The 25318-nt window shown below is 43.9% G+C and overlaps 2 protein-coding genes across 3 annotated transcripts in view; one reads left to right on the top strand and one right to left on the bottom strand.

Annotated features, from left to right (window-relative positions):
* The window catches only part of MFSD2B (MFSD2 lysolipid transporter B, sphingolipid), a 38408-nt gene extending 27148 nt beyond the window's left edge, over window positions 1-11260 (top strand). Inside the window, exons 12-15 of the mRNA XM_059843315.1 lie at window positions 3872-3981; window positions 5529-5672; window positions 7476-7652; window positions 8650-11260. Of these exons, the coding sequence (XP_059699298.1) occupies window positions 3872-3981; window positions 5529-5672; window positions 7476-7652; window positions 8650-8707 (489 nt within the window). The 3' untranslated portion in view covers window positions 8708-11260. The remainder of the gene's footprint in view (window positions 1-3871; window positions 3982-5528; window positions 5673-7475; window positions 7653-8649) is intronic.
* A 4887-nt stretch (window positions 11261-16147) lies between these two features.
* On the bottom strand, window positions 16148-24046 carry LOC132325541 (WD repeat and coiled-coil-containing protein). 2 transcript variants are annotated; one of them, XM_059842970.1, is made up of 4 exons: window positions 23692-24046; window positions 20065-21934; window positions 18516-18633; window positions 16148-16747 (listed from the first exon to the last, which is right to left on the bottom strand). In XM_059842970.1, exons 2-4 carry the CDS (start codon window positions 21913-21915, stop codon window positions 16476-16478), a joined length of 2241 nt encoding a protein of 746 aa, XP_059698953.1. In that variant the 5' UTR covers window positions 21916-21934; window positions 23692-24046; the 3' UTR covers window positions 16148-16475. The 2 variants fall into 2 exon arrangements, with proteins under 2 accessions (XP_059698953.1, XP_059698954.1); XM_059842971.1 differs by lacking the exon at window positions 23692-24046 and adding an exon at window positions 22156-23646.
* Between the last annotated feature and the right edge of the window lie 1272 nt (window positions 24047-25318).

A 25318-nucleotide genomic window follows, 5' to 3' on the forward strand; every position in this document is an offset into this window, starting at 1 on the left:
TAAGGCTCCTAAGTTTGTCAATGTTCTACTGGAAGGGAAGGAGACAGGGAAGAAAATTTTTTTTTTTCTCTAAAACCTCACTCACCTTTCAGGGTGAACTTGTGATTGGAAATTCATTTCCTGAAAAAAAAAAGTCACAATGCTCCAGACGAATTTTTTCTGTTGAGTCTATGTTGAAGAGAGCCCTCAAAAAGTTTAGAAGCTGGTAGATAAGCAACAAGAATCTTGGGTTTCTTCCACTGATATTTCTCCCTTTTTACCCATTCTCCCAAAAGACATGACCAACGAGTCTAACTACTACTGATTAAGTATCTCAAGTTTCTAGAAGTTTAAAGCCTAGAATTTCTGGAATTATCAGGAATTAGCCTGATCCCAGGCAGGATCCTTGATAGCATTCTTCCCACAACTAGGTTGGTGCACAAGCTAGAAATTATTCTCTTCTGTTTATTTCCTTCAGCTTCCCCGTGCTGTGTTCATTTAGGGGTCTGCTCTGCCCTCACGGGGCAGACACTGAACTTACACTCAGTCTCAGCTGGTGACAGGAGGTGAAGTTGTCATGAGAAATTTTAACAAGTGTGGCATCTTCTTGGTTCATAGTTTTGGCAAGGTGTCTAAAAGCAAAGGCAGCTCTCTCCCACAACTCTAGCTTCCATCCTAGCCAATAATATCTTTTGACCATGAGTTTTGCAGGATTTAGTAAAAATAAGAGCACCTCCTCACAGATAAGCAATTGTTTATTTGCCATCTATGAGCACTGTGCAGTGGGGAGAGATGCCTTTGATGAGTCCTGGCTCTGCAGCCCCATTTCCACTCTCCCATCCTGTTTCCACTCGCATCCTCCCTGCACCTTTTCCTGATTTGCCCTTCATAATGTGCTGCTGCAGAGACCAGTGCCAGCCTCAGCATCCCAGCAGGGTCACCTTGCACGGCGCTGTCAGGGCGCGGATGGAGGGCACGGGATAACTGTGGGATGTTGTTTATAACTCAGAGGGCAGCAGCCCTGTGACAAGGCAGCAGATGCCAATAACAGAGTATTTGCTTTACTGGTAAGAAAGAAGAAGCTGCATTAGCTGCTTATTGCAGTGGGAGCACTGCCCCCATGAATGCACTGCCACTGCATGAGCGAGGCTTTGGGGCATTGTAACCTCAGTCCTGCTGGCCCTGCTCCTCTTTCTCTAGGAAATTACAGTTACAATGATTATTATTATCGATCTAGAATTTTGTTTAAGTGCTTTGGTTTCTGAGTGGGTGCCCCACGTGGAGCATAAGGCAGTCATAAAATTGCTTATAGACAACATAAAATCTGATATTGCTGGAGTGCTCTCTTGTGGTGAAATAACGATTTTGCCACAACACTGGGCTAATGCAAGGATTATCTGCTTGTGCTGGGAACTTGCAGTCAGAAAAGGTTATTTTCTGCCTCCTTAGCTTGGGAGCAAATGCTTTAGATGGGAAATGCATTTAAAACATAAACATAATGGATTAGACTGCAGGACTCCCAGAATCACTTATCATACAGAACTGTAAATAGCAGTGCTTTGGGGAATCACTCTCTGTGAAAGCTCTTCTCATGCCCTCAGCTCGCAAGCTGCACGTATAGAGGATTGAAACACTTAATGTTAAACTAATCCCCATCATTAAAAAGCCCTGTAGATAAGCCTCTGGCTCTGGATTCTACATGTGCTGCTGTGTCTGTGGTTCACAGGCGTGGGAGATGGAGCATGTGACGGGTATAGGACAGCTGGGCAGTGGCATTCAATCAGCATTTTAAAAAGTGGATTTTCAGTCCTGTAAGCCCATTGCTTCAAGTTGAAGTTGAAGAAATCTAGTGACTATGACTACTGCCAGAAAATAAATCCCAAGCATCCCAAATTAATTTGGTTTTGAGGGTAACCTCTGTGGCTTGTCATGCAATGTCATGAGTGGATCCAGCTGTGGGGAGTGGAGTGAACCACTCTGACTTTTGGGTTTATTTAGTGCTGAGTATGTATATGGCTTTAAAGAGGTGATTGGAAACGAAAGCAAATTCTTCCTCATCAAGACTGAAGGTGATCTGTGAAATGGTATATTTACAGTTTAAAATGACCGCTGAAGCCCTGCCACTCCCCTTGAAATGCAGTGTGAGGATGTTTTAAGGCACTGTCTCCAATAGTAAATTAAATAGTTCCACTGGCCTAGAATAGAAATGGACATTTGGTCAACTCTGTTATTTAACTGGCAGAAAAATCTTCACCCAAGCTGATTAGCAATCTCCTGAGAGTTATCAGTGTTCATGGATAAGGGAAGAGCAATTGAAAGTGCCTAGCTGGGCTTGTGCAAAGCATTTTACACTGTCCTGCATGTCATCCTTGTCTGTAAGCTGGAGGGGTGTGAATTCAGTGGATGGACCACTCAGTGGATAAGGAATTAGCTGGATGGTGGCACCCAAAGAGCTGTGGTCAATGGCTCAATGTCCAGGTGGGGGCCAGTGAGGAGTGTCATCCCCAGGGATTTGTATTGGGACTGGTGCTGTACAACATCCATGTCAGGGACATGGAGAGAGGGACTGAGGCACCCTCAGCAGGTTTGCTGGTGACACTGAGCTGTGTGGTGCAGGTGACACGCTGGAGGGAAGGGATGCCATCCTGAGGGGCCTGGACAGGCTTGACAGGTGGGACTGTGAGAACCTCATGAAGTTCAGCAAGGCCAAGCAAAAATCCTGCATCTGGGTCAGAGCAGTCCCAGGCACAAAACTAGTCTGGGTAGTGAATGGATTGAAAGCAGCCCTGAGGAGAAAGAAATGGGGGTGTTGGTTAACAAGATGCTCAAGATGACCCAGCAATGTGAACTTGCAGCCTACAAAACCAAATGCTTCAAAACCAGCACGGGCAGCAGCTGGGAGAGGATTCTGCCCCTTGGCTCTGCTCTCACAAGACCCCTCCTGGCATGCTGCATCCAGCTCTGGGACCTACAACCTCAGAAGGTTGTGGACCTGGTGTAGTGAGTCCACAAGGGGGACCACAAAAATGATCAGAGAGTTAGAGCACCTCTCCTATGAAGAAAGGCTGAGAGAGCTAGGGTGGTTTAGCCTGTAGAAGAGAAGGCTCTGGGAAGACCTTAGAGCCCCTTCCAGTGCCTAAGGCAGCTTTGAGAGAGCTGGAGAGGGACTTCCTATAGGGGCATGGAGTGATGGGACCAAGGGGAATGGCTTTTACCTGACAGATAGGTAGATTTAGATTGGACACAAGGAAGAAATTCTTTACTTTGAGGGTGGAGAGGCTCTGGCACAGGCTGCTCAGAGAAGATGTGGGTGCCCCGTCCCTGGAAGTGTTCAAAGCCAGGGCTTTGAACATTTGGATGGAGCTTGGAGCAACCTGGTCTAGTAGAAGGTGTCCCTGCCCATGGCAGGGGCCCTGGAATGAGATAATCTTTAAAGGTTCCATCCAAACCAAACCATTCTATTGTTCTATCTAGCACAGTTTGGGAATCAACCACTTTAGGGCTCTTCACACAAAGTATTTATATGGCCATAGGTTTTTTGGAGACCATGAATGTTCAGGACTATGAATGTGGCCAAGGTCTGTGAGTTGGCCTCAAGACTGGTAAATAGGTTCTTGGGTCTGTTTAATTTACTAGTTCTGTTGTAGCCCTAATACTGCTAACAGAGACAACACTACTATCACTTGTCCTACTTTTCTCTAACTATTCTGGGTAGTTAAGTACAGATTGGCTCAGGGCTTTTTGGAAATGCAATTTGACCAAAATACTGAAGTGTGAGACATTGCTGCGTATGTACTGTTCTGTAACATAGTTTTGTATTTTGAAGGGAACAATCTGTAGAGCATTGAGCAGTGCATGCTGTAACTTAGATTATAATGCTTTTCTTCTTCAGTGGATGATTCCTTTTGCAGTCATGCTAGTCACCATTCCAAACCTGATCCTGGCTTACTTCGTGGCCTTCGTCTCTGGTCTGAGCATTGCAGCATCTCTTCTATTGCCATGGTAGGAGAATTTTACATTTGAGGTGGAGAATGGATGTATTTCTGCATTACATGTACTACTGCGTGGAATTTGCCTCTGAAAAAGGCAGAATATGGCAAAAGTCACTTCTAAGAATCATTTTTTGGTTTTGTAGTGGATGCTATATGCAGTGATATGAGCTTGGTTGGCCTATTGTTAACAGACTGCATCCACTGTAACTGTAGCTGCTTTTTGTACACAAGAGTATGTAAATTAATCAATAATCTAAGTAGCTATACAACGTGTGATAGCATTGCTTCAGGAATTATGAAGTTAGGCAAATCAATTAATGCTGAGCAATTAAGAATGTAGCAGAGGACACAAAAGGCAAACTATGTCTAACCTTACTTTTTATATGGACATGTAGTTATAGAACAAGGGGTAATGGCTTTAAACTGGAAGGCAATAGATTTAAATTAGTTTTTAGAAAGAATTTCTTTTCTGTGGGGGTGGTGAGGCCCTGGCACGGGTTGCCCAGAGAAGCTGTGGATGCCCCATCCCTGGAAGTGTTTAAGGTCAGGCTGGATGAGGCTTGGAGAAACTTGGGCTAGTGGAAGGTTTCCCTGCCCATGGCAGGGGGCTGGAATGAGATGAGATTTGAAGTCCCTTCCAACCCAAACCATTCCATGATTCTTTGTGCCCCTGCTTGAGTAGTCCTTTGTTATGGGTCAAATGCACAGGGTTATGATTATAAGAAACCAAGAATTCAAGGTCTTTTGCACTTGAGAACTGAAAATAACTGGGGAAAAATAACTCTAGGATGAGCATGGCAGGACACTTCCTTTTCAGACTGAATAATTGTTATTGAGATCACATTAACCAGAAAGCAAGACCATTGCTGAGAGCACTGTTTTTCATAACTTTTTTGTACAATGCCCAGAAGACTCCAAGAGATCATGGAATACATATTTTGAAATAAGTTGTCAAACTATGTAAGCTTTTCTGCACAGAGGATGAGAAGACTTTTCTTTTTCCAACAGTAAATGACTAGATATATTGGAAATGAAATGTCAATTCACAATTAACATTCAAGCAGCTTCCATTCTAATTCCCCATTACCTAATTCAGTCTCTTTAAAATACAGAGAGAATAGGTTTCATTGGTTTCTGAAAATGTCGGTACCTTTCTGAAAATGTTGTTACCTTGTCAAAAGAGTTATTTCAGAGTGCAACTATTCAGACATTCAGGGTCCCTGGAAATCTTAAGAAAATCTTAAGAAATGTTGGGGGGGGTTGTTATTCTTTTTAGTATCACAACTTCTGATTGGAATGACAGGCAGATTAGGAAATTCTGTCACCTCTCAAGTGTTTGATTTTCAGTGATTTTCCACATTGTAATATATGACCATGCTTTTCTTACAGATTTTTGCCCTCCTTTCCAGGAATAGAACCTTTTGAACTGGATTCTTTCATGTGCATGGCTACATCAGTCAGCTTAAAAATGAAGGAGGGCTGTGCTCTATTTCATTAAGTTTGGACTTTGAAAAGAAATTTTGGCTTGAGTTTTTCTTTTATCTTGCTCACTTCTAGGTCGATGCTGCCTGATGTTGTTGATAACTTCCGCCTGCAGAATCCCCATGGGAAAGGACATGAAACCATTTTCTATTCTTCTTATGTTTTTTTCACCAAGATGTCAGCAGGAATTGGCTTAGGAATTTCTGCAGCAGGACTGGAGTAAGTAACACTGTGTTTCCACTTAGTGGATCTACTCTGAAAGCATTCTGAGGTTACAACACTTTTACCCTGTGGAGTTAATTGCATGCGCTGAGCCTGAAAGTGCCAGCAGCTCCAGATGGCTGACCACTAAAGACAGGATTGGTGCCATCTAGGCCAGACAACTGAGCATTAAGTTACTTGCCCTGACATGATTCTATTCAGAAAAACCTGACTTCCCTTCAGATTTTCCTCTTTTCAATTACTCATGTAAATTTTAGTGGCTTATATGAATAAAGAACTAAACACGAATGTGCAGCAGATGAAGGTCCCCCACAGGTGATACAGGTGCTTTGTGCACTCCCTGTTGCACCTGAACTGGACTATCTGTATGAGCTTGTAAGATTTTACATGGATTGAAGCACTTTCAGGGTGCCAGAGACCTGTTCAGCATGAAAGGATCACCAGTTCCTGCATGGTTTTAGGGAACTGGATACTGATCAGAGTCAGGAACAGCCTTTCTCCCAGCTCTGCCTGTCACCTAGACCATGTCACTTTAGGGGAGGGTTTATAGTCTCTTTCCACTTTATCTGGTCTGTTCTGACCAGCCAGGCTGAGTAAGTGGCCAGGCATCTCCTGCCCTGCCTTTGTGCAAGACCTGGCAGAAAGGGACTGTGCCTGTCCCTGCTACAGCACACAATAAATACTTAGAAGGGACATCTATCCCTCAGCTCCAGATTAGGTTCTGGTAACCAGAATGTTTTACTTTGGGACCTTGAGCTGAAATTGCTAAATAACAGGCAATGTTGGCTGAACATTTTGGGCTTAGGAATTTTAACTGCTTATTGCTAAAACCCTCAAGCTATTTGCTGTTCCCCAATTAGCCCCTTTTCAATTGCATTCCAGTTGTGTCCCAGCAATTTGCCAAGGCAGATGTTTGTGGGAGAACACAGAAGACAGAGTGATGCCAAATGAGCTTTCATTAGGAGGATGTTCAGAAGAAAAACTCATTCCACAAATTGGGAGTAGGAATTTGAGTATATCAGCAGTTGTGGGACTGCATGGAAGCCCTGAATCAGTGAAGTGTACCTAACTCTGAGCACTTGAGTAAATTTGTCTATCTTGAGACGAGTGCTTAAGTGTGTGTTTAAATTAAAGTTAATTATTGCTGTTGAAATTGGTGAAATTACTTCCATGCTTTTAAAGCAGAGCTTGAATACTTTGCTGAATATTAATAGGAAACACAAAACAGATTAATTTCACATAGCCACAGAGTCACAGAATGGGTTGGGCTTGAAGGAACTGCAGTAGCTCATCTGCTTCCAACCTTCCTTGCTCAAGCAGGGTCATCCCAGAGCACAGGCACAGGATTGTGTCCAGATGGTTCTGGAATACCTCCAGTGAGGGAGACTCCACAGCCTCTCTGGACAATCTGTTCAGTCTCAGTCACTGCACAGGAAAGAGGTTCTGCCTCATGTTCAGGTGGAACTTGCTGGGCATCAGTTTATTTCCTTACATGGGATTCCACAATGCTTTCTTTAAAAGTATGCAAGCAATTTGATAAATTTCAACAGCAATAATTAGTTAAATGTTATATATAATAGCAAGAAAATACAGAGATAATGCAGTTATCTGAAATTGAGCACAAAAATGAGGTTTGAAGAACACAATTAGAAATGTAGTGGGGAGAAGGAAATAAGAGAGGTGTAGGGAAAATGGGAGAAAAGTCCTGAAGAGTGGGGGGGTGGGGAGAAGGAAGCCTTCAGGTGAGCAACAGCCTTTTAACTTTTGACATACACACACCACTTGTTTCCATTTGTTTAGGTTTACTGGGTACAAGCCAGGGATATGCAGACAGTCAGATGATGTGATCCTCACATTGAAACTCCTCATTGGAGCAGTCCCTGCCATCCTCATCCTTTTAGGCTTGTTTATACTCCTTTTCTACCCCATCACTGAAGAAAGTCGGAAAGAAACAAAGCTTGCCCTTGAAGAGTTAAGGTAAGTTTGGACTGGCAGCAAAACAGCAGCAACACCCCCACAGCAGCTCTTAATCATACTGGGAAAACTATTATTGTAAGGAATCCCTATATTCCTTACAACAAAGTACAACAGTGTGCTCTTAGTCAAATTATTAACAGAATGGTACCATGACATGTTCCAGTATCTCTTTATTGTAGTGCAGTACAACCTGCCTAGAGGACCATTTATCAGAAATTTCAGCTGCTCTATTTACATTTTCTCTGGAGTGCTCACAAAGCACTATTGTGGTACATTGTTTCAGGCCAGAAATAAGGAATATTCTACATAGATTAAATGTGTGGGGGTAATGTGAATAGCTACAATTTACTTTTATATAGAAGAAAATGTTATGTTGTTGACTGCATTCTTGGTGTTTATGGGATACAAGAAACATCCAAACCATTTAGAAGTGTAGGCAGAAAAGATTGTGGGAGAAAAAAAGAGGTGAGCTTTGAGCTATTCTTTCCCTTTTAACTGTCTCTCTCCCTTCCTCCTTTTTTCTCCTTCTCCAAGGAAAATCTTGTCTAGCTCAAATTCATCCACCTCTGTCAACTCTTGAGGACATACATAAGGACAGTCCTAGCAGACTGATGGATGAAATACCAAAAAAAAAATAGGTTGTTCCTTTGTCTTGGTTTTATTATCCTGATTTACTGGAATTGGAAACTGATTTCCATGCTAAGAGGTCCATTCCAGGACCTAAGTAAGGGTGCCTGGGACCAATTCATGCCCTAAAATATCCAAGATATGTGCATGTGGTTGGTGGATATGACAAAGGCCTCTGTGCAGACTGGAGGGGACAGGGTGAACAATCTAAAAAGGGAGTGGTTCCTCTGCTCAGGAGCTTCAGTCATTGTCCAGAACAATCGCACCTTGCTGGGAGTTCTCAGCTGTTTGAGGTTGCCAAACTCAGCTTGATGAGTCAGCAGTGAAAGCCAGAAGGGTGTTCATGTATCATTTGTTCTGCTTTTACCAGGAGGAGCCACCAAAGCACAGAGAACTTGGACAGCCATGAAAAGGACACCTCTGTCTGAAAGCTCTGAATGCAGAGGCTTTCCAAACACAGACTCACATCCCACCAGCAGTTCTGTGAGAGTTTTCTAGGTCATTTCTCTGCTCAGATTTTATCAAAAGGGACAAAGGATGATTCTCACATAGCCAGTAATGAAATCAAGAGAAGACACCAAATATACACCTAACCCCATGCACTGTGCTAGAAAAGACATTACACATGTTCAGAAATGCAACCTATTGAAGGCTTGGGGAGTTTGTTTGGTTTTTTTTCAATGATTAATGGGAAGCTGGGATCTTGTTCATGGGAGAATTTATGCATTTGTAACTTAAGAGGAAGAAAAAAGAGTAAATATGACCAGAAAATCTTTCAGAACGTTCTGAATTGGAAAATACTCACAAGGGTCATTGAGTCCAATTCATGATGAACCATCCAAATATCAACTCACAATATACTTCACCCTTGGGGGCTGGGGTGGATTTTGAGCACAATCTCCACCTATAACTTGCACACTATTGTGTTTGGAAAGCACTTGGGAACCTGAAGTATACTATATATATAGTGTGTATATATAGTATATATAGAAGTATAGATATATACTATATATATATAGATTCATATATATATATGAAGTTAGGATTTATTTTGTTTTGAAATCAAGCCAATCACTCATGCAGACATATTTTGAGGATTTTTTTAAAATTTTCTTGAAAGAGATTTTGAGATAATCTAAGTTTATATATTCTATAAGAAATAGAACCCTGCATTTCCTGTTACTGATGTTTCTTGCTTGTGAAACCTGAAAACTGATCTCTGTCAGAGAATGAGAACTTTGTGTTTTCAAAATCCACATCTCCCCTGAGGATATGAAAAATCAGCAGTCCCTTTCCAAAAATTATGCAATTTAATTTTCTTTAAATTTTGGCCTTTAACTAACAGCCATACCCATTTCTCACATGGTGTAGGCTCTCTGCCTCACAAAAAACCATGGCATGGGTATTAATCTCAGCTTGCACCTATTTTGTAATAATGAGGCTACACCAGTCTTTTAAATGGTGATTTTTTTCAATCAGGGATGTTATCATGCTTTAGATACATCAACTCATTTCTACTGTAGATTTATACTGTTGAGCACACTTTTTAAATGAAAGACACACCTAATCTCAGGCACCTTCTGCAGCACTGAAGTTCAGACCTGTTCATTCTTGGCTTCTGTGGTGGCTCTGGAGACTGGCTCCAAGCCTAAGCTAAAATGATGGGACTCTGAAGACATATCTAAATCTGGAAGGGAGAGTGAGGAATTCAAGAGGTTTTTTCACCTTGAAGAAATTAGCAATGCAAGACAAGACATGAATTTCATCCCACTGCCTTCCCTGTGTGACTCTGTGAGTGCCTTTTTGCCGCACCAAAAGTGCCTTTGGAGGACAGGCTTGCTGCTGTTCGGGAGCACCTGGAGGAAGGGGCCACCTGAAATTTGCTCAGGGCCATTTGGGAAGTGGCTCACAGTGCTGGGCTGGAAAATTGGGAAAGATTTTGCTGAAGGACACTGGGATGTAAAATCAGTGCAACCATGGAAAGTCTCATTAAGTTTGATACTGAAACCTTATCAGGCAAGTTTGGAGTCAAAGGCCTTATGAACTGTCCTCAAAATGTTTAATTATGAGGGAGCTTCTAAGGGTATATTTTGAGAGTGTGTGGGTAAGAGCTAACTTTTTTTAAGATTTCTGTTGACTTGCCATCTAAGGCTGGGGTTTTTTGTTTTCTTCCTTGTTTCAGTTTTTGGACAAACCAAGATATGTATGCCTGGGGCATATGTGTTTACAACAATAAAAACCATAAGCCTGTTTACAATTTTGAGTCTGATGGAATTTGAAATAGCAGATTTACTGCACTTTGAAGTAGGTAAGTTATGTAGCAATATCACATAGCTCCAAAACATCACAGAGAGCCATTTGGGGCATTCTATTTATTCTGTAATATTTGTGTATTTCTGAATAGCCACGTTTAAAAATAACCAGAAGGCCCAGTAAAGGCTGTTAATGTTTTTTAATGGGTTATGTTTTCAGCTACTATAAATCTGTCGCTACAAGGCAGTGGGTCCGTGTCAGTTTGTATTAACTGAACACTCAGCCTAGTGATAAAAGGGCTGCAGAAAATGCTGGCTGGGGTTGAGTGGAGCCATTTGAATGTGGCTTACAATACTATTTCTAGATCAGTTGTGCAATTGCCTCTAAAATTGCATAACACCCAGTCTGAAATCAGACTCTTGGAAGGTAAACTTGGTTGATTGTAAACTGTTTTCTTCTTCTCCAGAGAGACAATGTGATCTTTATCTCACTGAAGTATACTCAGTCCTCACTTTGCATATGGTACCAGCAAAGGGAACTGCCAAAAGAAAAGATAAAGTTTCTTTAGATTAAGCGAAGCAGACTATTCTTATGTTTCAAAAATCTCATTATTTTATTTCATTATCAGAAATATAATGTTGATGTAATTTTGTTGAGAAAATGGGTTTATTTTTGCAAGGCAGAAGAATGGAGGATTAAGTGCAGGATAAGCTTATTTTTGTAACTTTCTTTTCTTAGACTCAATGTTGGTGCAGTAAAATGAAAGAGATTTATATGTCTCTTGTCAGTTTTATGTGTATGTCATATGCATGTTCAGAACAAGTGACTGAAAGAAGCAAATTTTTATGTTGACAAGTATTCAGATTAAATGCTAATCTAATGTAAACCTCTTGCCTTCCTGCTGACTGGCAGTAACAAGGGCCAGGTTTAATTCCCAGGGGTTCTCCTTCAGGTAATACCCAAATACATTAATAAGAATATGGGAGACTGGATTAAACCAGCTGGATGCATAAGGGACAGCACTTCCCCACCTGCACACGGGCAATTCCAACAAATATGGGAAGAAAAGAGAAGGATAACAGAGTTGTGTGTCACTGGGTATTGCTCTGTAAGCCAAACCATGTCCAATTCCTTGTCCTTGCTGAAGTCCATTGAGGGCAGCCCAAATCTTCCATGCTGGGCTGGTTACTGGCAGTCAGTAGCTGAGCTGGTCACCAGTCATAGAATCATGGAATCACTCCAGTTAGAAAAGACCTTGAAGATCATCAAGTCTAACCATCAACTCAGTCTTCTCTTCCAGTTTCATTGCTTTTCCTGCCTAGCAACAACGCTGACACCTTCCAAGGTTACCCCACCTCCCTAAAGGCTCCTGCTGGTGATCAGGTAACTCCATGTCAGAGCTGCTGTTCCCACCAGGCACTGATGGAGGGGGTTGCTGTTGGCCACCAGCTGTGCCTCTGTGTTCCTCTCCTGCCTCTGTGTTCCTCTCCTGCCTTGCTGTCCCCTGCCTGCCCCTGAGCTCGCTGACCGACCTTGGCTTAGCTGGATCAGATCCCTTCTGCCGAGTCTCCCACGTTAACAGGTGGACACCACTTTGGACATCTGTCCCTGGGGAGTCCCTGAAGGTTGGGACCTTCTGTGTCAGGTCACTGGCTTTTCAGGAAGGGCTCTGAAGATTTGAGTAGTAATTCCTTAAGTCACTCCTGAACCTAAGAATTGCTGCTTGATTCAATCCCTGCTGCATCTTCTCATCTTTATTCACCTTCAGCATACTAAGCAACGTAGTTGAAGAGGAAAATGTTTTAAAGCAAAATGCTTTTTAGTTCAGAGTTTGTTTCCAAATATCACTTGTTCATTTACTTCTCTGCTTGCTGTTCTGGGCTGTAGACAGAAAACACTGACTTAAATCAATCTTCTTGAGAGGAGGAGTTTTTCCACCAAGGAAACTCAGGTCCTTTCAGACCTAGTATCTGTTGTCCAGCTGTAAGATGAAGAAGATAAGGCAAGTCAAAGCTTCTCAGCTCAAAGTCCCATTCAATTAATTACAGCAGTTTAGTGGTCAATCATATACATCATATGAATTTTATAACATAGTTGTGTAAAAGCAGTTTCAAAGTGTTACAATAGCCTTTTCCTTAAGAAATCTTCTGGACTGATAGGAAGCTTAGTTGGACTCATAAAACAGGTGGGTGAAGGACGGAATTTTCTTTTCATGCAATTTCACGGAATTTTTTTTTTTTTAACTTTCTGCAATTCCACAGTTCAGCTACTCAGCAAGAGTGCTGAGTGTTATGGTTACAAGAATGTGTATATGCTGTAGGCTTAAAGTATGAAATCAGATGGCTTTCACTTCGCAAACAGCAAACCTGCTGCACAGACCAGATGCCAACTCACTGAGAAGCTTCATTCAGAAGATGAAGCAGCAGCATTTGTCTGTCCCCAAGGCAGAGGAGGAAACTTTTTGCTATGTAGCACCTGAGAATTTACAGTCTCTGGAGACACAAACTGGCATGATAGAGCTGAACAAAGAGAGGACACTTTTAAGCTGTGGCACTTTTCAGAGGGGTTGGGTCCTCAGCACCACTTTTAGAGGCATTACAGAGAGGCAGCCTCCAAGGCCAGCTGGAGAACAGCAGAACTGCTGGATGGTAGGGGAACGTGTGTTTGCTCTGGAAGTGTGGAAGCAGAAATAAACCTTATTTCCTGGTCTATTTCTTACTCCAAATGATCTTAGATGAAACTATGAATTTCAGCTACACCATCCAGATGTCTCTCCTCACTTTTGCTGTGCTCTGCTGTAGATGGTGAGGAAGAGTTGCTCAGGTCTCATGGAACTGATGATGGTCATTTGCTCAGTTTCACTGATAAAGCTCCACTTTGGAGGCCCAGCACCCATCTCCTGCCAGCCTGTTTTTGCTGATGTATGTGGCATCATCTCCATTCAGAAAAGGATCAAAAGAATTTCCCTCTCACCTTCCTCCATCATGAAATTTTATCTGTTTTACCCAGAGGCTGTTTTTGTCTGCCTAGGGCTTGTCACCATGATGATGTAACAGGTTTACATTGGCTGAGAAGATTCTGTTCAAACTGGCTGAAGCCCATGAGGACTTAACTTTCCTTGTGTTTCCAAAATAAACTCCTTCTCTGGTCACCTTCAAAGTCATGGAATAGAATCTGCACATTTTCACATCCAGCAGGTTCAACAATTCCCAGAGTTGCTGGACGTGTTGGATCGTGAGTCTCAGTGCACAGAAGAACCAGTGTGGGATGAAGCAGAACTGCAGCCACCCCGGACTCCTGGCAAAGTCTCAGCTGTGCTGAGCTTGACAATCAGTGAGAATAGGCAACTCCAGAATTCCCAAAGGGACTTGTAGACATGAAAGAAAAGCCATAAGAGAAGAAAGTTTGTTAAAACCCTGTGGTCTTCTCTTAAGGATTCTTGGGTTAGGTTTGGTACTTTTCCCAACTATTTGAGCTTTCTTTTAACATTCAGCTTTGGTGAAGATCATCCCATAAGTTTAGGAATGGTGTTCTGATTTGAAATCAAGCAGCCCTGAAAGGAAGTTCTTGGGTGTGTTGGTTGACAAGAAGCTCAACATAAGTTGGCAAGGTGTGTGCAGAGCCCAGAAAGCCAAATGTGCATCAATGTGCTTTTGTTGTGCATCAGTGTGCCAAATGTGTCCTGGGCTGCATCAAAAGCAGCGTGGACAGAAGGAGGGAGGAGTCCACCTCTGGGGCCCCCAGTATATGAAGGACACAGACCTGTTGGAGTGAGTGCAGGGGAGGCCATGAAGATGCTCTGAGGCCTGGAGCAGCTCTACTGTGGAAACAGGCTGAGAGCTGGGGTTGTTCAGTCTGGAGAAGAATCAAGGGAGGCCTTAGAGCCCCTTCCAGTACCTACAAGGGAGCTGGAGAGGGAATTTTTAAAAGAGCATGTGGTAAAAGACAAGGGGGAAATGGCTTTAAACTGAAAGAGAGCAGGTTTAGTCTACACATTGGGAAGGAATGATTTTCTGTGAGGGTGATGAGGCATTGGCACAAATTGCTCATAGAAACTTTGGATGCTTCATCCCTGGAAGTGCTCAAGGCCAGGCTGGATGTGCTTGGAGCAATCTGGTCTAGTAAAAGGTGTCCTTGCCCACAGCAGGGAGTGGAACTTGATGATCTTTCCAACCCACATGATTCTGTGATTCCATGAAATATGCAAGTCTCAACATAAGAATTTCACTCTTCCAAGATTCCTAGGATCATATCTTACACGCAGTATTTGTCCACATGCACAGAGCACACCATGAAGAGCCAGGGTAATCTGTTGACCAAGCTATTAACAGTTTTAGCAGGTGTCTTGCCCTTGCTGTGTCTCCGTCACTTACCCCACACGGCACTGCCCTGTGCACAGGTAAGTCCTTGGTGCTCACCTGAGGAGCTGGAAGAACTCCACAGGTCTGTTTGGTGCAACCTGAGACTGAGCACACTTCTGGTGGGAGACACTTTCTCTTGTCAATCTAACACAAATAGGAACAATTCCAAAATAGGCAGCTTATTTTTATACACTCTTTGGCTGCATAGCAAAATTACAGAAGAAGCATTTGAGTCATGAGAAATTCAAAGTCAAGGTGTTCTGCAGAGCCAAGAGTGCTCAGCCCTGACCCTCTCCTCCCATAGGTTAGTGGAATGTTGGAATGAGGAACAGGCATGAAAAAGGACTGTCAGGCAGCTGTGAAGAAACATGGACCATCCCCAGCATCTGACCTGCTTCGAACCCATGCCCAGTGCTGAGGTGTCAGTGACTTTCTGGTAAGGACAGGTGTAATCATGGTCCACCTTCTGATGAAACAGTGACCATTATTGAGAAGATATGTTATGTAAAGGATTGAGCCCACAACTGCCAAATTATTTCACCTGTTTTCCTTCTTCCTTGTTCATCAAATACTCTAACAGCTAGTTTCACCACCCAAGGCTGAGTGCTCTCTGCAGCTTTTGCTAGTGTTGTATCTTTAATACTGTGTTTTTGTGGATATATTCGGTTTGACAGTGGCTAAATTTCCAAATAGGCAATAAAAAAAAAAAAAAAAAAAAAGAGATTATCTTTGTCCTGAGACAGCAGCTCCAATTCTATAATCTAGCTGCTTGATGCCTTCTCACACAGTAAGTGCCACTGTGAAAGCCTGATAAACTGCTTAAAGTTATCATGCTGTGATTTTATGGGAAGCAATCTTGGATTAGTCTTTTCTTCAGTGCTGCAATCATGTTACATAAACTTGTGCTTACGTAAATTTTTTCTACATTTCCCCTTTGCATTTTCTCTCTCTCTCTCACTACAAAAGCCCATAGAACATTTTCTTCTGTCATACTTTAGCTGGATGAGAGACATGGCAACCACTTCCTCAAATCCAGAGATGGAAGCAGAGAGGTGTTATGGGCAGTTACAGGAGGGGAAGAGGACGTTGCTTCCACATAATATGGATATTTCACATAATCCTATTTTGTCCCAAACCTTACACTGGTGCTTACACCAGTGCAAACCCATGTGCACTTCTGCAGGCACTGCTCCTAAACAACACCAGTGCAATATTTCAGGCTTTGGCAGAAGAGAGGAAATGGGGCACAATGCAGCATTTTCAAAGATTTCTTTATTATCCAAGTTTACTATTATCTAAAACCACCAATGTATTAAAGACCAAGATGGAAACTTGAGCTCAGAAACTTGTAAGAATGCACATTTTCAACCTCATATGTACTGCAAGAGGCATAGTTAAAAAACACTGCTCAGTATAAAAAAAAAGTTAACATTTCCAAGGACCGAATAAATAATTTACAATGCAACAAAAATTATAGAAATTGTACAGACATTTGAGACTGTTGTTAATAATTTGCAGTCCCATACAGTAAACATAAAAGCCTCCTATCATCAGAGAGACATTGCAAAACCACTGTCAAAAACTACATTTTATTGCTGGGCTGTTCTGAAGGGCTGATGCTGTCCAAGGTCTTGGAGGAGCAGTCCCTCAGGACTTCCAGAGAACTGGTGATGTCCAGGCTTTCGGAAGAAGTGGATCTACACCCCTCTGTGGAACTGATGATGTCCAGAGTTTTGGAGGAGCGGGCACTGTAGCCTTTTGCAGTGGCATCTCTGATGAGGATCTCCTGTGTGGATGTAAACATTAACGGGATGAAGCCCTCGCTGTCTGCTGTGAGGATGATCCAAGAGGAACCTGGGAAGACAAGCACATGGCTGTTGATAAATCTTTGTGTAATTAGGGTACATTTAAGTTAAAAAAAAAACTTCTTCTAGAATTAAATGCTTCTGTATATTTACAGCTTTCTAGAAAAGAAAAAGTATGAAAATATACAGGTTGTACAATCTCAAAAATAAAGGACACTTGGCAACTATGATGGATTTTGCCAGTAGGAGAGGAGACAATAATAAATGCATGCTTCAAATGAGGAGGAGGACTGAAATTCTGAGCAGAATTCATAAGCATCCACACTTGGTTTTAATTAGGTATTGATAAGCTACTTCACAATGCTAAAGCTGTGAAGATACTGTAAAAAGCAGAGATTTAGTAAATTAAATGACAAATTAATTTAATAAAGACAATTTAGACGATGCTTTTATTACACAATTTCACTATACTTAATTCCAAGAAATACAAGGAAGGAACACTTTACAATACTGTACAAACCCAAAATCTCTGGTCCATTTGCTATTTGACTTCATCACTAGCTTTTTTCTTTACAATTTGAATCTGAAACCCTGACTTCTACCAATATAGATAAACCAGAAAATTTTTATATTTTTATCCATTAAGCTGATGAAGCAAGAAAATAGAGCTCATGAGGGGTAAGGGAATTCAGAGGAGCGTTTCCAGCTGTTTGTAAATTTGTATTATGTAACTTTACGTCACAAGTAAGGCACAAGAAGATTGTAGCTGAAAAGCACACAACCCTCTAATCTTTTGGCTTAATTTGGACCAAACTTAAAAATCAATACAACTCAGGATTTGAAAATACCATTCCTACTTTGCATCTGTATATTTCAAACATACTCCCTCAACAATTCCTTAGGAGAAATAAAACTTGGATACTGGCAAGAAAAGCACCCTTAGGCTTTGGGATGGTTGCCCAGTGATCTGCAAGCAGGGGGAGAGCAGATACAACAGGGGGCAAGAAGATGGAACAGGGCACAGGGAATACCTACAGTAGTGAGAAATAATACCCCAAAGTGTGTTTTCTACCTCTGCCCAGAGTGAGACACTCAGAACTGACATGTACACGGACATGTGGAATGGGCACAGCATGAACTGAAGTGATAACAGCAGAGGAGAACACAGCAGGAAGAGAGGCAGTTGTCCTCACAGCAAAACCTGATGTGAAATGCGCTGCTGAAGTGTACAGAGCTGCTTCTGTGCCACAGGATTTCCTACAGCAAGTCTAGATGCTGGAGCCACAGATTCAAATACGGAACACTGTACTCCCAAAACCAGTCCTACTCTCCTTGTTACTCAGACTTCTCTCTATAGAGCAGCTGAAAACAAGTAAAACACTGGGTGAAAGCAATTTTCCTGTATAACTAGTTACTTGATAAGGGCATCAATATGTAAGTTTGCTCGTTTTTTTATAATGCAAAGATACTTCTCAGTAAAAGAAGATTCAGAGAAGAATTTTTACATTATTAAAAAAAAAGGCAAAATTTTATTCATCTTTCATTATTTACTCCTTAGGTTTTTCCCTGGATGGAATATGCATATTGCTATTGCTCACTAAGAATGACACACAGAATCACAGAATTGTTTGGGTAGGAAGGGACCTTAAAGCTCATCCAGTTCCACTCCCCTGCCATGGGCAGACACACCTTCCACTAGACCAGGCTGCTCCAAGCTCCATCCAACCTGGCTGTGGGACACTTCCAGGGATGGGGCAGCCACAGCTTCTCTGGCAAGGTGTTTGAAGTGTTTGTACTCTTGGATAATCCCAACATACCGTGCTGCATTTCTACAAGGGAGAGGTTGAATATCTGCTGGACGATGTTTAGGCGGAGTTTACCACCACAGAGAAGAACAGCCCGACTTTCATCTGCATCACTTTTGGAAAGCTGCTTCTGAAAATGCAAGCAACAGTCATTAGCTACTGTGATGTATAGTTAAAATGGCATTCATCACAACAGGATCACAGATATGTCTTCAGAGGCATTATTTACAGAAAGTCAAATGCTTCACACATTCAGGTCCGTTTGCAAGATTTATCCTTTGAAGTCTCAGCTGTCAAAGTGCTCATGAGTGAGTGACAGCAGCAAGGAACAGTGCTTATCCAGCACATCAGAACAGGGAAGAAAATCATGCACTGCTGCTGGAGAAACCAAGAGCCTCATCCACGACACAGTCCTCATCCCCATCATTTCATCTGTGAGGGACATTTTCCCAGGGAGCTTGTAAAGCTTCAGGTTTTCTATCCCCATCTTTCCCCACCCATCCCTGGTCCAAACCTTCAGAAGTGAGAACTCCTGGTCATGAATGCTGGGGTGAGGAAGACTCACAAGGCAGAAGGGCTTATTTGTCCCACCCCTGACCATCACTGCCCCAAGCCTTAAATCCAAAAAGCATCTTCAAAGAATATGCCCAGTTGGGCATTTTTTAAACCTCTTATTACAATTATTAAATGTTTACAATGGAAAACAGTGATGAGAGTGAGGGAATATGATTTAGAACTTGAATTCAATACTATAAAAGTTGGGAATTTTTTGCAATAATAAAGCTTAAAAGAAAGAGGTAATTGGAAAGAAAAAGGCAGCTTAAATTACTTTGAATATTGATTAAGGTTAATTAATCTGAATTCTAGAAATGATGTAGTAGATCTCTGCTAGGTTTTGATAATCAGGTAATTTACCCTTTCTAGCATGAGATTTGCAAATGTAAATCTTTCAGCCAAGCAATGTGTTTTTCATGTGAAATTTCACTTTAAATCCATTTTTAAGCCATGTAAATGGAATTATCTATTGTGTCCCTAAAGGTCTCTTTCCTCCTTGGATGATGCTCTCAATGCTAATTAGCAACATTTCTGTTTCAAAGCCAAGGCAATTTGCTTTTGTTTCAGTCTCCATTATTTCAGTTTTCCTCACAGGAGAGCAGGAGATTGATACCAATACCCACACATGGAAAACTTTACTTGTCTAAATTTCTATACAGAAAGCTTTAGATGTCGCCTAGGAAAAGCATTCCCTTCCTAGATCACTACAAAGGGCTTTAATTCTGCAGCTGGGCTGCAATATGTGGGTCCTCTGGAGACCCAGGAGCCTCACTGCAGAGCTGAGGGGTTTGGCCCAGTGTGAGGTGTGGCAGGGAGCTGCACATTCCAGGATATCCCATTGCTTTAAAAACACTGGAAGCCTGCAGAGCAATGGGATTTATAACCATATATAACTACCTGCAGGAACAGGATGGAAATCTAATCCTACTGACTGTTGCTTGAGCACTACAAAGAACACACAGCCATAAACAGGTTTCACCATTAAGGCTTCCAATATTAAAATTACCTGGCAGGTGATTTTAATAAATGATGGTTCCTGAGAAGAAGGGTAATCTGGAAGATTTCTCTTCCCAGATTTTAGCAGCTCAGTTAATTCAGAAAGATGGTGCTGCAATTCTGCGAAGTTGCCAGACAATTTTTCCACATTTTTCAAAAAGTAACTCGCCTCCTTCTCACTGAACAGGTTATTCTTGTAAGAATTGGGTATTTTGGAAGCTGAGTCATGCTGCCTTTTTGGGGACGTTGGCCTGTTTGAAGCATTAGACAGTGCCACACTCCGATTAACTGGTTCAGCATCTAGAGTCTCGACAGCTGGAGGAAAATTCATGGAAATCTTTTTCTCTTTGAAGTCGCTGATGTTCAACACCAAGTTTTGTTCATAAGCAGGACTCTTGATTTCTTCAATGAGTTTCCTTCGGCTTGTGGGGGACTGAAGGGCAGAGTGATCTGGTATCAGGAGCCCACGGCTGAGAGGGTGGGCATCCCTAGAGGGATCATGAGTAACACTGGAAAGGTTCAAACTGGAGCTGCCATCAGCTGACACAGACTTTGAAGGACACATTTCAAGTATCAGTTCTTTAATCATCAATCGGATCATGTATTTGTCTGATCTTGAAGATGGAAGAAAAGCAGGGTCAGAGAATTTCTGTCTTCCAACCAGTATCAGTAACAATTTATTGGTCAAGAAGCACAATCCCTTCGGCTTCTCGCTTTTCTCTAGCTGAATTTGTTGAATATTGGGTAAATTGGATGAAGTCAGTGAATAGACTAAAATAACATTACAAGTATTGGAGGCAACAGATACAGTTTGAGTTTTGGAGTCAAAAGCCATTATATCAGGAACAAGAATGCCTGGGATGCTCACTTTTTTAGTAGAGGTAACCTTTCTTTCAAAAGTCACCAAGATGAGGTGTGAGGAATCCTGGCCACTTCCCGTCAGGTAATCCTTGGGCCTCAGGTGAAGGAGAGGGCTGGAATCAGCACTCTGCTTGCTAGAAAGTATGTGAGTAAGATCCACAGGAGATGTAACTACAGACAAGGGCTTCTCAGAGTCCAGTGACTTCTTCCCTCCATCCAAAGAATGTTCTTCCTCCCCACACAAGCTGGACTGTGAGGGGAAGGACTCGGTTTCAACACTAGATGGAACTTCGAAGGCAACACCAGCGTTTAAGCCACAGATCTTGTCCAGAGGGAGCTCGGTGGCAACAGCAACTTGTAAATTCTGAGTAGCTTCCACGGCACAGATGTAGCCTCCCACATCAAAGATTGGGCAAAAAGAACAAGCGCTGAGTGTTTTCTGAGCATCATCCCAAATGTAAGAATGGAGGGCACTGCCTACCCCCACAACCAAACGGCTGCCTTCCTTGGTCCAACAGGCGCAGTGGATGAGCCCGCTGCCCTTGATGTCAGCGTTAATTCTGGAGTTGTTGAGGTGGACAGAGGGCAGGACAGAGGCGTCCCGGGTGGTCAGCACGGCCAAGACCTCCTTGCTGGGATGCCACACGCAGCCCTGGGGGAGCACGGGATACGGCTCGCTGATGTCGCAGACCTGGGAAACCAGGAGCTTGTTCCTGTCGGTGCCGTTGAAGCAGAGCTGCCAGATGGTGATGTGCTTTTTGTGCTGCACGGCCAGCAGGGCCGGGGCCTCGGCGGGACACGGGCCCCAGTAGAGCCCGTGCACGTGCTCAAACTGACCGACCACGCTGGAGTCACCGAAGGTGGGCTCCCCGTTGTGCAGGTGCAGCGCGGTCAGGATCACCTGCTTGCCGTCCGTCCAGGCCAGCCCGTGCACGGGGTGAATGGCCTGGTGCAAGGCGTTGAGGCCAGTGCGCAGGAGCTTCGCCTTTCCCAGCTCCATGGCTTTTAGAGTGGAACATCTACACATGAATGAGAAGGAAAAATAAATTATTGTAGAGGACAGTACCTGGATGATTATTTAGCTTATGACCCTGTCAGTGCTGGACTCTTCCTTCCAGTGAATATAAACATAATGTTCACCTACGCTTAATTCCCAGCCCAGTAATTTTTTTGTTTATGATGTTTCCATCATGAAACGCAATTTTAAGACAAAGAAATTTTGCTGTTTCTATAGGTTTACCGTCAGATTTCTGCTCTGTTTTCACCACAAGACCAGTCCTTTCATTCTAATCAGTAATTTGCTGTTCTCAGAATATTTTCTATTTACTTCAATATCAACAATTCTCAAAATATTGCTGCTGACTCTCATCTTCCTGGAGCACTTGTGGTCAGATGAAGTCATCCCTTACAAGTATAACCACGCATTAATGTATTATCTGCAAATCTGATCCTGTATTAAGCATGTGAGAATGAGGCATTTGCATGGTTATCCCAGAAAGCTGTATAAGAAAGCAAATGCAATTTTGAAGAGAGTTCAAGTAAAAGCAGATTTTTCTGAGGAAATTAAAGAAAAAATAATTTAAAAGAAGGCATACACAAGGCATCAACACTTTGGAAAACTTCAGGATTTTACACTAACTTCTAGTTTTTGAGGTGTGAGCAATCCCTACTCTGTGCACAAAAGCCAGTTCAAAGGAATTGATGGTTTCCTCATTTCAGATCTCCACAAAATTTGGTTCAGATGTAAAGCCATGGCACAGAATGAGTTGCAGTTTTAGTAAGAAACATGAAGAACAAGAAGAAAGTTGTTTGAGACTAAAAACTGTCAAACTGGAACAGTTTATCATAATGTGCAGGGCCTGGCACCACTCAGTGTTTTAATTATTTGTGGATGACCCTAAACTAGAAGGAAGAGGATTGCAAGAATGGATTTCAAATATAAAAATTGTATAGAAATTTATGTTACTATGACCAAAGTAACTTCTCAACCTAATAACAAGTGCAGAATAATATCCTTAGTTAAAAAAAAAACCCCACCAACTTGGATACCTCTCCAGGAATAATTACCTAGGTAGAGGTATAGCAAAAAAGGATGTGGCTTACAATGAATTGCAAACTGAATATTTCAGTAATGTGAGATATGCAACCAAGTAAGAATAATTCATTCTGGAATGTTTTAAGAGGGATGGAGATACACAAGGGAGATAATTGCCCTACTTCCTCATTGCTAACAGCACCTCCACTGAACCTACTTCTGAGTTCAAGATGATAAAAATGCTCAACAAAGCTAAGAGATCAGAGAAAACACAGAGAGAGGGTTCTCTGCCTGGAGAAGACTGCGAGTGGGAACTAGAGAACATTCATCAGCCCAGTGACAGGACATCCATCCACTGGTCTCCAGGTGTACTCTGGACAGTGCATGATAATAATCAGCTTAGTTTCAACAAAGATTTAGGTCAGCTATTAAGGAAAAATTCTGACTATATGTGATAGCTAAGCATTGAAGCAGGTTACCTTGGAGAGGAGGGGAAGGCATTCCATGAATTTCATAATCTGTACGAGCCAATTAAGGAAATGTCTGTCAGGGATAAATTTAAGTACACTGAATCCTGCCTCAGAGGAGAGCACTCAAGATACTTCCAATGCAACTTCTCCACCATCTACCTGGCCTCTCCTCTATAACCAACCTCAGTCCTGTTAAGCAGCCACCAGTTTCAGGAAAATTAACATTGGATGTTCGCTGTGCTCAGAACCCACACTGCTGGGCAATACTTACTGATGGCAGGGAGATGCGAGATAATGTGCCTCACAAGGCACAGAAAGATGCTAAAGCCTCCTGGGCCGTCTGGAGAGGTTCCGGTGTCACAGCGGGCGTTTTCACAACCCCAGCTGCCCTGGAAAAGCAAAAAGAGCAAGAGTGGCCAGTGCATTCCTGTGCCCAAAGCCACTCCGCCTCCTGCAGCGCCCCGGCCCAGCCGCAGCTCCCCGGGCAGGTGTCACACCGCAGGCCGGGTGTTCGGCGAAACGTGGTGCCCGTCCCACCCCCAGGGACAGAGGAGCCGCTGCAGGGACCCCCCTGCACCGAGCGGCCACGGCAGCAGCGGGCCGGGGAGCCCGCACAAACCTCCCGCCCGCGCCGCCGCTGCCTGCGCGGGCCCGCCCGCCCCGCTCCTCCCCGCCTCCGCCGGCCCGCCCGCCGCCTCTCCGCCCCGCCGCGGCCGCAGCCTCGCTCACCCCGGCCCGGCTGCGCTGAAGCGGTCCCGGGCCCTCCAGCCCCGGCGGCGCTGGGCGGGGCTGGGAACCGCCTTCCCGCAGGGCCTGGCCCGCCCCTCCCCGCGCCGCCCGGCCCAACGGGGCCCAGCTCCGCCCGGCCGCGGGGGGCGCCGGCGCCGCTCCGCCCTGCCGGCCGCTCTGCTCTGCGGCGGCGGCGCTCTGTGGCCCCGCGGGCGGGGCCGGCACGGCGCGGGCGCCTCCCCCTGCTGCCGCCTCAGCTCCCGACCGCGCCGCTGAGGGGCTGTGGACGCTGGGCGGGCGGCGGGAGGTGATGGGGACTCACAAATCAGAGCATATCCGCAGCTGGGAGGCACCCACGAGGACCATGGAGCCCAGCTCTTGTGCGCAGCGCACCCCAAGACTCACACCGTGTTCCTGAGAACGCTTCCTCAACTCAGGCTTGGTGCTGGGACCACCGCCCTGCGGAGCCTGTTCCAGTAGCCAGCCGCCCTCTGGTTGAAGAGCCCTTTCCCGATATCCAGCGTAAACCTCCCCTGACACGACTCCGTGCCATTCCCCCGGCTCCTGTCACTGGTTGCCAGGGGGATCAGTGCCTGCCCCTCTGCTGCCCCTCACGAGGATGTTGAAGACCACAATGAGATGTTCCCTCAGTCTCCTCCAGGCTGGACAAACCAAGTGACCTCAGCTTCTCATAAGGCTTTCCTTCATAACCTTGCCATCCTTGTGGCCCTCCTTCAGATGTCCTTTTTGTATTGCAGCACTCAAAACTCCACGTGGGACCCCAGGTGCGGCCACACCAGTGCGGAACAGAGAGGGACAGTCCCCTCCCTTGACCAGCGGTCAGTGCTGTCCTGATGCACCCCAGGGCATGGTTGGCATCAAGCAAAGCATGACCAGCCAGGCTAAGGAGGTGATTGTCCTGCTCTTGTTGTTTCCATCGCCCTCAGGGGTCATCCACGGTGTGACACTTCCACACAGGACCCCCAGCCTGCTCACACCCGTGTGGCTCCTGGAGAGGCCAAGGAAGTAGCACAGAAGAGCAGAGATGTCTCCAGCATGAGGACATCAGGTCCCTGGTGTGGTGTATCCCATCCCATGGGGTGGTCACACTGAAGGGAGGAAAGCATCTAAATTCAATGCAGAACTACTCCAATACAACCTACCTGGTC

This window comes from Haemorhous mexicanus, chromosome 3 (genome assembly GCF_027477595.1).
Source record: "Haemorhous mexicanus isolate bHaeMex1 chromosome 3, bHaeMex1.pri, whole genome shotgun sequence".
Taxonomy (NCBI): domain Eukaryota; kingdom Metazoa; phylum Chordata; class Aves; order Passeriformes; family Fringillidae; genus Haemorhous; species Haemorhous mexicanus.

Excerpts from the sequence above, each read along its gene's own strand:
- LOC132325541 (XM_059842970.1), bottom strand. The coding sequence starts at position 21,915 with ATGGAGCTGGGAAAGGCGAAGCTCCTGCGCACTGGCCTCAACGCCTTG. Across the intron at positions 18,634-20,064 it reads TTATTAAAATCACCTGCCAG|AAGCAGCTTTCCAAAAGTGA; the intron begins GTAATTTTAATA and ends TTGCATTTTCAG. Across the intron at positions 16,748-18,515 it reads CCTTGTAGAAATGCAGCACG|GTTCCTCTTGGATCATCCTC; the intron begins GTATGTTGGGAT and ends TTGTCTTCCCAG.